The 11,847-nt window shown below is 44.9% G+C and overlaps 1 protein-coding gene across 1 annotated transcript in view; it reads left to right on the plus strand.

The window, feature by feature from the left end:
- Positions 1–6,000, plus strand: part of MAML2 (mastermind like transcriptional coactivator 2) — a 210,278-nt gene extending 204,278 nt beyond the window's left edge. The window contains exon 5 of the mRNA XM_039718525.1: positions 1,273–6,000. Within this exon, the coding sequence (XP_039574459.1) occupies positions 1,273–2,255 (983 nt within the window). The 3' untranslated portion in view covers positions 2,256–6,000. The remainder of the gene's footprint in view (positions 1–1,272) is intronic.
- Positions 6,001–11,847: the final 5,847 nt, after the last annotated feature.

The following is an 11,847-nucleotide window of genomic DNA, read 5'->3' on the forward strand; positions in this document are numbered from 1 at the left end:
CCTCGGCTGACCCACACACTGTGTGAAGAAACATCTCCTTTCATTGCCTTGAACCTGACTTTTTTGAGCTGTGCTTCTTGTAGGGTTTGTACTGGAAGCAACAGTAGCAAAGGGAATTACAATGTGGAGCAGCTGATTGTGCGCAAAAAGGTTCTCCACATTTCCATCTATACTGGCTGAGTTTAAAAAGCGGCTGGTCTTTTTCAACGAGTCTCTCAGGGATTAATTCAATCTTCCACTGCATAAGCACTCAGCCTTCATGGTATAAATGACCTACTGTGGCCTCAAACTAGAGGCTGTGTAGCCAAAGAAGTGAGCTTGTGTCGAGGTTTGGTGGCTGAAGGCAAGAAAATCCTCTCTTCTTGTCATCCATTGGCAGTTGTTAAGTACAGGAAAATCCTTTGTTGGGCAGAATCAGCCAGGAGTGATAAATTCCTGCCAACTCATAACCTGTAGTTTTCTGATGCACAAAAGGGGATGTTCAGGTGCAGCAAGTGCTGGCACATCATGTGTGGCTCCCTCACTGGCAAGTCTGTTCCTGCAAGGGTAAATAGCCATAGCCCAGCTGGGAAGAGAGTTTGGAAAGGGCATGTGTGGGGCTCAGCAGGCACAGCACCAAGTCATGTCCCCATGCCTGTTCAGCCACCACGCAGGAGGACAGGCATGTCACAGACTGGACTGAGCTCCTGTCCCAGCATACGGCTGCAAATGTGTGAGATGCAGTCTTGGCTCCTGCTGTCATCTGGGACAGACATTCCCAAAAAAGGATGGATGCTGTAGGTGTATAAGAAAGGTGGAAAATGAGCCTGATTAAAGTGCTTCTCACTCCCCATTGTCTCTAGAGGGAACCAGGATGAGCCATGCCCTGTAAGGAAAAGTTCTTCATCTCTGATCACTTAGAGAGGCTTCGTCCTGTCTGACGTGTCTAGTGATTCTGTAGAGGAAGGCAGGAAAGTCTTCTCTCCTGCCCAGTGCTTCTGTCTGTCCTTCCCTGCTCCAATCTTTCTCTTACAATGAGCACCAGTTTTGGCTCGTGCTCTCCTCCGAAGGGATGGAAAGACCACAGGTGGCTTAGTACAGACAAACCACCCTTTGGATGACAGACATCTTCAAGGCCTTGAGCAAGTTCATGTAAGTCCTCTTACTTGCAAAGTGTCTTCTTCAAGAAACTCTGCTCATAGAAAACTGGATTTTTGAGCTGTTGGTATTTGAATGACTCCACATATTCATGCACCAATGCTTGTTGTAACACTTCTGTTTTCTCCTCTCCAGGTGGTTCACCAGCTGTGAGCATGAGCTCCAACAACATGTCCTTATCCAACCCAATTTCAACTCACAGCATCATGCCCCAGAACTCCAGCCTCATGTCCACCCCTGCTGGAACCCGAATGCCTTCTGTTCCTGCTGCTCGGAGTATGGGCTGCTACGGGAACCTTCCTTGCAACCAACCAAGCACATACAATGTGACTTCAGGAATGAACCAAATGCAGCCACACAGAAACCAAAATCAAGTTCTGCCCAGTCAGAATAACCCCATGGTGTCCCGACAGCAAACCATGACACAGGGGAACAACGGGGCAGCTTTTGGCACGGGGTCAGTGGTCAACTCTCAGCAAATAAGGCCAAGCTTGACCCACGGAGCGACAGGTATCCCTGCTCAACGGCCGGCCAATGTGATGATCACGGCTACGGCCAGTGCCCAGAACTGGGCCCCACAAGAGGCTGCAGTGAAGCAGCAGGATGCACTGAAACCTGCAGGGGTTCGTTTTCCCACCGGCACTCCATATCCTAACCAGTCTTTGCAGCGCAGCGTAGGCAACCAGCATTTTCCTCAGCGTGCATTGGCACCTCCTAACCAGTTAACGGCGGGAGTCCAAATGCGGCCCCCTCTAAACCAAATGCACCAGACTCTAAATGGACAATCTGCTGGCTCACTACGAGGGCTCAGCATAAGACCCAATCAGCTGAGAGGACAGACTGTGCCTACCTTGAATCAGCCAGGAACAAGTATGACACCGCCGTCATCTCTGCCATCAACCGGTTTCACAACCACCAACCAAACCTCCCGGGCTTACCAAGGAAGTGACCATGGCAGTGACCTAGCGTTTGACTTTCTGAACCAGCAAGGTGACAGTATAGGACCTGCGCTCAACAGTGACTCAGATTTTATAGATTCTTTACTGAAAACAGAACCTGGTAATGATGACTGGATGAAAGACATCAACCTCGATGAAATTTTAGGGAACCACTCGTAAGTGACAGTACCAACTGACAGTACCAAGAGGCAGCAAGGACATTAGCTTTCTTTTTAGATGCCAACAACCTGCTTCATTAATTTACACTCCAGTAACTGGGCTGTCCTTTAAAATACAACATAGAGCAACTGCCCTGTTTGAAGAGTAGCTCTAGGAACAAAACTGAAGTGACAGTGTAAGTGATATGCCTGCCTGCCACAAAGGAGTGAAAACATGTGAAGGGTCTGTTCCCCAGACCTGTGCCCAGCCCATTGCAAACTCATTGGTTCTTCTCAGAGGGGCTCCAGGAAAAAAATGTGTTCAGCTTCCCACACATGGAAGCACCAGACAGTGGTATGGGCTGTGGAACATCATTTCTCTGAGTGCAAGCAAGACCCCAAGTGGTCCACAGCTTTTCAGTCATTGTGTTCACAGCCCTTTACTTCCTTGGGACTGCTCAGCCCTGACAGCATCAAGCCCTGTGTAAATCTCATGGCATTACAAAAACTGTTTACTTTTGCACAGTACAAACTTACACTTGCTTTCCCAATGATTTTGTTATAAACCCTGTACCTTTTGTAGCACACAGCAGGGTAAGTGGTCTCATCCAAGGGAAGAAGGAAACAGATCATCCAGCGTGTTACTCGGTGTTCTCTAGCATTTGTGTTCTCCTGTTCATCAGTGTTTGCAGGGAGGATTAGAGGATGCTTCTCTTTGCCAGCAGCACAGTCATTCTGGGCATTGAGGAAAACACGAGATTAACTACTTCCAAAGCTCAGGATCCTCACTTTGCCACTTTGCCCTTCCCCAGGGACTCCAGTGACTTAATAGAAAACTTGAGTGAGAAAGGTGCTCACGATTTGTCCCTGACTACTCTCCCAGTCCAACTTAGAGGAGGGCAAATACCTAAAATGGCTCAGCTAAGCCACTGTCCTTGTTTTCATTTCAAATCATGGCAAATATCAATCAGGTAGTTCAGCCTGATCTTCTTCTCTCAAACAGGTTTAGCCCAGATGAAATGCCATCATCTACCTTCCTGGGGGGAAGCTGCCATTTTGGTTGCACAGCATTTTGGTTCCATCCTGTTTTCTCCTTTGCCATATGGGGGGAGTTGAAAGAGTTCTGGTGATGGCCCAGGTCCCCACAGCCTCTGTCTGGAGTACAAGAGGCTCTGCCCATGAAACTAGCATGCACATCAATTATAACTCATAGCAGGAGGCTCCATCAGCCACATCTGTGCTTGTACATGAAACGGTTTTGGGGATTATTTCTGGGCACTGGACTCAATCATCTGTTCTGGGTTTGGGGATGGACCAGCTAATATTGCCCTGAGCAGTTTCTGTGCATAGAAAGAAAATATACTGGGGCAAGGACCATTCCCATGAGCAGTTTGCAGCCACCTTGCCTTGAAGGCTAACAGAGCAGAGCAGTAAGGATACAGGCTGCCCCAGACCTGCCAGGGAATAGTCTTGACTGTATTAAATTATTTGCTGTAGACTTGGTCAGTGATGGCATCAGAAGGATATGCTATGTCACTATAAAGCAGTGCACAGCGATTCAGACAGGATTCATGGATGGGAACAGATCTTGCAATTCAAATGAAAGTGCTCTTCTTTCAAATGATATGGTGCAATGTGTTTCACAGCCTCCTCTGAATTAGCTAAAACTAGATGTGGCAAAGGAATACAATGCCTACGTTCGCATGCCTCGGTGCCAAGAGGCATTGCTCAGCCCGTGCAAGTGCTTTATTCATCCTTGTTAGTGGCAGTGGGATGAGGAGACTATTTGACAATAGCCTCTGCACTTATCTGACCTACTTATTGTGAGAGGTTTTAATAAGGCTTTTCCAGTTATTTCACCCTGTCATTTCAAATGGGCACAATTTTCAGGATGTTTCAAGAAGCATCGTCACACAAATGAGCACCAGCACCTCCACAAAAGGTGTAACATGGGCATTTAGTTAGATATGCCAGTTAAGGCTGTTCATTCCCAGAGAAATAAGAGGGACAAGAAAGCCTGCCTTCAGCCAGCCCAGCTAGTGATCAATGCACACCTTTGCATTGTGTAACGTGGTGACTCAGCTGCCGAGAAAGCTCCCTCTTCTCCCCATTTTGTTTGGGGTGCATGTGGTTCATTTGATACATCAGTACAAGTTTTTCCAAGTCTTTGGAGAGCTTTTCAGCTCAGGCCACTGGGGTCCCACTTAAGCTTGGAGAGATGCAGATGTGATATAACAAATATGTCCCCTATAAATTGTGCAAAACTAGACTGAAGTAGTAGCTGCACAAGTTTGAAGTGAAAGGAAGATTGGCTTCTCTGCCTCACACACTGCCTGTCCATGAGCAGGTCAGCAGTGACTGCCAGCACACTGGTAGGAACAGACAACTGCCAGGGATGCCACTGAGGCCAAGGCTGAGCTAGTATCACCATGAGCAGTGGGCACGGTAGTCTGGTAACTTCAATTACCCTCACATGCCACTGGAAAAGCCACCACTGGTTTCTGTATTAGGGCCAGACTGATTTCAAGGTCCTCAAATGACGTAAAAAAAAATTGTTCAGCTGAGGAGCTGGTCCCAAGGAGTCAGGAGTTGGACTTAATGATTCTCATGGGTCCCTTCCAACTCAGGATATTCTATGATTCCATGGTTCTATGATATCATGCAGTGGTGGACTCAACGCTGAGTGTTGTCCTGTTGGCCTCAGCCTGGAGTGCAAAAGACACTGGGCTGTGAGTGCCATCCCTGGGAGCAAAATTACGTCCTGTCTTAAGTAAATTCAAAAAAGGTAGAGGCCGTTTCCAGTCCTGTGTATATATGCCTGATGCATTTGAAATGCGAGCTTGTGAAAGACTCTTGCAACCAAAACTTGAATCCAGTATAATTTCTTCAGAACACTTGCATCTGAATGGAGCTAGTGTCTTTTTTTTTCCTTTCTTTGCAATGGCTAAGTGCACTACCCTTAAAATCTATTTTTCATCATTGACTGGGCACTCTTCACAGTATTGGGTTGTAAATATAAAGAATTATTTGTTTTGTAAACTTTTGTAAAAACAACAACAAAAAGTAATAATATTTTGGTAGGAATAATAAAAATCATATTATTTGGGTTATATTTATACATATGTGAAATAAATATACTATCAAAAAGTTGTATTTTATACAAAAAGTCAGCTGTTACCTTTTGTATTCTATATACAAAGTTTTGTATGATATGATTGTTTATTTTTATCTGCAGATTTCAACTTTGGGTTTTGGGGGAGGGCAGAACGGGATCATGTTTAAATAGCTGGGTCTGACCCCAAGCTCACTGAAACCAATGGAGTTTTTCCATTGCCTTCACAGGGCTTTGAATCAAGCCTTTAAATCACCTTCAGATATGTTTCACATCTGAAGCTCTCTGGAAACCTCAACATGAAAACATTCCAGGTTTCAAATTTTTTCCCCAAGAAAGGCTTTTATTATTATAATTATTGTTATTATTGTTATTTCAGCTGTTGGGAGGCAGGTGGGACCTATGTAACTGTCATGTCCTTGTTGCATGTATGTCTGCTTTATATTTTCCCCATATTATAAACCAGTGTTTCTCTATACAGACTGAAAAGAAAAGTTGCTGTACAGAAATGTTTGTGTTTATGCATTTTTACATGTGGCTGTATATACCTCCTAGTACTATGCAGTGACACTTATTTGACTCCATTTATTTTTCACCTAAACATGAATAGTATGTTTTTCAGTAGCTATCAAAACTCTGCCAAGTAAATCAATCAAAATTATCCCAGGTGTCTCTTTTCTTACTATGATTTTTATATTGAATGTCTGTTTAGTCAGCTGCTCATTCATCTGAGTAAATTAAAATTTTGATATTTTAGGAGGGGAGTCGGGGAATCGGCAACAGGTACCCTGGGCACTGGGAATATTTCCCTGTCTGCTCTGGGTTTCCACAGGGCGGGGTGGGAAAAATGAACATCTGGCAGCTTCCAGGAGCTCAGCCTGCCTCTTTGTCAGAGAGCTGTGATGTTTTCCTTCTGACTAAAGACATGGTTTCACTACCAGAAAAGGTTAACGAATAATGGCTAACAAAAATGCTAAAATAGCTCCTGGTGACTGGGTTGATAGAATCTTCCAGCAGAGCAATTTGCTCTGGGACTCTGCAAAAATTGAAGCTGAGAACTGTGTACCCCCAAGAGTCAGTTGCCCCAAGAGGGCCGGCTAGGTCCCCAAGCCCGTGCCCTGCCCTGGATCACACCCTGGAGATATTTGCCCCACTCCCCTCACTATCAGAGACCCCTAATGAGAAGCCAGAAATCAGACAACTGACTTCTCCTTGCCTCCTTGCCTCCTTCACAATACAGCTCATTCTAGCCTAAGGAGCTTCCAGCCTATAGAGATTCCAGCATGTACAACATCACGTTGGGTTGCAGGCTGTTTCACACAAGCATTCATCCCTGACAGGCTATTTTTAGAAGGTCAGCCCTGAGGAAGTGTCCTGTTCCTCGAGAGGCTTTCCGGGCTCCATCTCCAAGTGGGTGGTTCTTCCTGCCCCATGAACTGAACAGAAGGGGTGGTGGAGGGGATGTTTCCAAGGGACAAATGTCAGCACATCACTGCCTGTGCTCAAAGGCTGCCTTGTGCTATTTTGAGATGTAGGGGAAAAAAGGGGTCCCCACATCTTAACTGCTTCACTGCTGGTGGTGATGATGAGGGACTGCCATGCAGCACATCCACCCTACTAGTCCCTCTCTGCTCACCTTCTACAGGAAAAGCAGGAAGGCACCTCCCTTGGCTGCCCCTGACAACACCAGCTCTACTGGCTGCTGCCCTCTCAGGTTTTTTGTTTATGTTGCTCAGTCAGTCCATTGTATCTGACTCCTACCCACAAATGGCTCCTTTGTCCTGCCCTAGAATGTGGTGCTTTCACAGGAGGGACAGGGGAGGATGCTGACAGATGCCCAGTGTCCCATACTCCCAATCCTGGGTGGACATACTGAAGTGAAGAGGTGCCCAGGAGGTGTGTGGCTCTCTCCTCACTTCAGCATTTCCAGCATGGGTGATGGAAAGTGCACTCAAGGGGGAAAATAAGGCACAATCCCACTCACCCAAAGGTAAATCCTAAATAGATCAAGATACTCATGTCCTAAAAGTGTATCTTTGTCTAGCTCAGCTGTAAAGGCAAAAGGCAAGGCAGGCAGGATGTGGGAGCATCAGGCAGGGCTGCTGCCCACCAGCAGAAGGTACATCTTTGTCAGGGAGCTGAAAAACAACCTGGGACCCCTGCCTGTCCCTGGGGTGTGGTTGTCTTTGCCACCAGGCTCTGAGTCCCTGTTCGTGCTTGGGGGCCGTGACCACCATCCTACAGGTCTCACAACCAAAATCCATTCCCACTGCGGGTGCAGGACAAGAGGGATAAGACAATATAAAATATAAGTCACCCTGTGTCACATGGCTTCCGTGCCTGAAAACATCTCCAGGCACATCTCCTGTGCCCAGGGAGATGTAGCCAGCGAGGCCACATGGAGGGGGTGTGAGACATGAGTGGCAGTGAATATTTTCCCTGCCTGGCCAGATGCAGCACAGCAGGAATTGCACCAGGCCCAGGCAAGGGCTGACCTTTCCCACTGCATCCAAATCACTTGGTGGGAACCACTACCAGCTCGGGCAGCACAGCCAGGAGCGCTGCTCCCTCCCACGGCAGCATGGAGGTCTGGCAGCTGCAGGGACAGGGATGACATGGACAGGATTCCTCCCGCCACAATAAAAGTTTCAACCATGGTAAAAGCTTACTTCATTCTAATTTTTAAATTAGATGTTTGGGGTCCAGAAAAGGTCAGGTAAGCTGAAAAAAGATGGTTGATTAGGACTTAGAAATTTCATCTTTACAAAACCAAAAACAAAGACAAACAAAATGGAACAAAAACAAAGAAACACAAAAGCCTACAAAACCAAAGCAAAGGAAAAACAAACCAAAACCAAGTCAAAACCAAAACAAGCAAAAGAAACTCAACATGAAGTAGCATTTGGCAAACTGGCATTTTCATTACAAGAAGCTCCCTTAAAAGAGCTGAAGCTTAGATGATTGTTTTTCCTGTAATAACCCAACCTCCTGTGCGCTGAGCAGCGAGCACCCAGCAAGCGATGGCCCTTGTGGGTGGACACGTGTGGATCTTCGTGTCACTGGTGTGCTGTGTGCTGGGTACCAGGGCTGCATGAGCTGCTCCAGCAGCCTCAGGACAGCAGGGGCAGAGGCAGCCTGAGCCTCCCAGAGCAGCAGGGATAAAGCCCCACTTGGCTGCTCTGCCTGGTGAGCAGCTCGCCCTCCCAGACTTGTCCTGCATTCCTGTATGTGGCTTCAGACAACAGTGATGCTCTATCTACATTCATTTTGGAGGGCTGCCTGACATATTTTCACTTGTCTGCCTTGTTTGACAGGGCACAGTTGCTTTGTTTTAGCCTTCTTGTCCAGGAACATGGGGAAAACCCTGTGGTGCTGCTCAGTGTTTGGGTGAAATGCTGAGTATAGGTGCGTGCATGCACTCCTGTTGAAGTTAGCAGATCTAATGGCAAAACCTGTCCCTCAATATCAATTTGAGATGAAAGGTAAAGTTCCTGGTTGCTGTGAAGTTCCATAAACATCATGTAAGGGCAGGGTTTGTCCTTGATACCATTATATTGGAGTGTCATGCTGAAAATAAAACCAGGGGATTTTGCCTTTTTTGCTTACCTGGCCTCTAAGTACAATAGGGAAGTTCCAGTCCAGAGGCCTAACATTTTTTTTAAACATTAAATTAGTTTCTGAGGAGGTCTTAGAGTACCATCTGCTGAGAAATATTTATTAGAAATTATTGTGGTCTTTTTTAAGGATCTGATATAGAAAGCTCCTTTGTGTAGATGTGGCCTATGGGGTTAGTTCCATAAGTTGATTTCCTGAACAAGTGGGCACACATAACAGGCAGGTTAATATATGAGTATAATTTGTATACCAATGAAATTTCCATCAGGGAAAGACATTAACTTTTTCAAAGAAAAATGTATGGTGGGCTCAGTAATTTGGCAGCATCTCTTCAAATTTATTTGAGAAACAAGCTGATGAGTTTTCTCAAAGTGCAGTTTTTAAAAGGAGAAGTGTGTCAGAACCCACATGACATATTATTTGATCCCTCAATTTTAGCAATGTCTTTAAGGTAAATACTGTAGAATGTCAAAAAATGCATGCTCTGGGCAATATAACCCTTTGTGAATCTACACAACAGCTTTGTTAATGAATGTTTATTCCTTTATTGAATTTCTTCTTCTCTTAAGGATTGTGGTTTTTTTCCATGTTACTTGTCCTTCAGCAAGACTTTAAGCTAGCATAATGTTATTCACAGTACGCCTATGAATAACCTAACTCTACAGCAAATTAAAATCAGTGTAAAGAAACCTGTTGTACTCTCACTGATTTCCTGGTGTGAACATGTCAGCCTTGGCCTGTTGGATATCCAGGCTCACAGGGTGTGTACAGCAGAGGCAGGAGCCTGATGTGTGTTTCCAAAAGGCTGATGAAAGCTGCAGGGCTAGGTGGTGTCCCCACTCACACGTTAGCAGCAAGTTAACGGCATTAGTACAGCTGAAATCAGGATTTCATACATAACACACCCTGAAAGCCAACTTCTCCCTTCATTTAAGTAACAAATCCTCTAACCAAAGAGTTTGCCCATAGTTACGTGGCATCTTTATGTTATTATAGCCACACTGGTCTTCATTAGTTGTGTGGATCTTACCAGAGTAAAGCCATGATAATCTTATTCATTAACTTTCCCTCCGATGCCAAAGATTTAACCTAGTGTGTTTTGCCATATAAACTGCTAGCTTTTGACATACAAATACCAACATACCATCTGTTTATACTGGGGAGTTTAAAATCTTCTCACAGAAAATATATGGAGTGCTTTAGAACGTTACAAAGAGAAGCTTTCAACAGATAACAAGACAGTGCTGTTTAAAGTAAACCATTAAAAATGTAATTAAAAAAACCCTTCATGAAGAACATTTCATTAGTTTCTCAACATTGAATATAGTCTTTTCATAAGTGACTCAAGTGCACAAAACAGCACAAAAACCTCAGAAATATTCTTTTGTTACATCTGTCTTTTTAACCCTCAGTAGTGGCCTATTTTGGCCTCCCCTTTTGGTTTTCTTTTACAAAAAATTTAGAATTGATTCTTTTTTATACACTTTACTGTGCCTCCAAAGCCTCCTGCTATTAGATCAGTTTTAGCTTTCAGCAAGTGAGAGTGTGCAATAAAGAAAAATTTCCCAATGGCCACCAACACCGTGGCACAGTGTAACTGTGCACTTGGATGACAGATTAGCTCCAGAAATGCTACTTTTTATTAAATTATCTAAGCTTTCATCAGAGAATGCTTTCACCAGGCTTTTACAGCCTTTGATAAAAGGCAAGATTTCCGATAAGAAGCCCAAAGCCCAGCTCCCATGCCTACATTGATCTAAATGATGATGTCTGGCCCTCAGATTTTAGCTTGTAGAATAGTGCCACCCTGGGAATATGATGTAGTCCAGGCAGAAATAAGCAATGCAAATGAACAGAAATCTAGAAAATATATAGAGAATAATGAAGGTTCTTTAGCCTGAAGAAGAGATTTGAGTGGGAATAAGAAAGAGAGAGTCTTTGAATGGATAGATCATTGCTGCTAGGGTAAAAGATTGGATGTTCTCCATAATGATCTCTACAGGCCAAGAAACCATGGCTTCAGGTTAGATGCCAGGTGGAATTTTGTAACAGGAAGGATAATATGAGGAGGGACTGTCTGAGGAGGGTGTGGGGTCTGAAGGTCCTCAGGACCTGCTTTAGGCAGCTGTCAGAAATGATACTGGGGTGGTTATCTGTCTTCAGCCAGCAGAACAGACTAAATGTCTTTGTGGGTCCTCACAGAAAGGCAACAAAAATATTGAAAGCAAGTGAAAAGTTTTCATGTTGAGGAAGGAAAGGGCAGGGGGGGAAATGGTTTGTGGGGCTTAAGTCAATGAATACTTACCAATTCATATGAACAGCAATGCATCCCAGCCTGCTTCCCATCCTGTAAGACAACTATTCAAATCCCACTCTGCTTCCACACCATAAAAAAACAGCAGGAGACTTGAGAGAGATGGGTTTGTCCCAGCTGTCATGTCTGCTCCTTCAGATATTTTCCTGAGGAGTGAAGTTAAAGAAATTTTCTATTTCAGCTCCCTTTCCTGAAGAAAAAGATTTTGATCCTGTGCCTGCACTTTTGTGTTAAAGTTACCAGATCAGGCTGGCTAATCACAGGAATGATCAGAAGCTCTCAGAGATACCCGAATCCAGCCCAGAGCATGTCTAAGCTGACGTCTTTGTTCACTTCACAAAACTAAACAGGAGTACCTTGTGAGAGGATTAGGTATCTGCAATTCAATCCAGATGATTGCTTTATTATGGAAAACCATCCCTGTGCATACCACCCAGAAGGACAGCCACCACAGGATGACGGGGTACCACGGGCTCCTGTTCCACCCCAGCTGAAGCTGCAGGCTTTAGAGGCAGAGTTAAAAGAGCATGTACCGCTGCTGCAGGAGAGAGGCTTAACAGCCATGTGCTTGTA

The sequence above is a fragment of the Passer montanus genome, unplaced genomic scaffold (genome assembly GCF_014805655.1).
Source record: "Passer montanus isolate IOZ18808 unplaced genomic scaffold, ASM1480565v1 scaffold4, whole genome shotgun sequence".
Classification (NCBI taxonomy): Eukaryota; Metazoa; Chordata; class Aves; order Passeriformes; family Passeridae; genus Passer; species Passer montanus.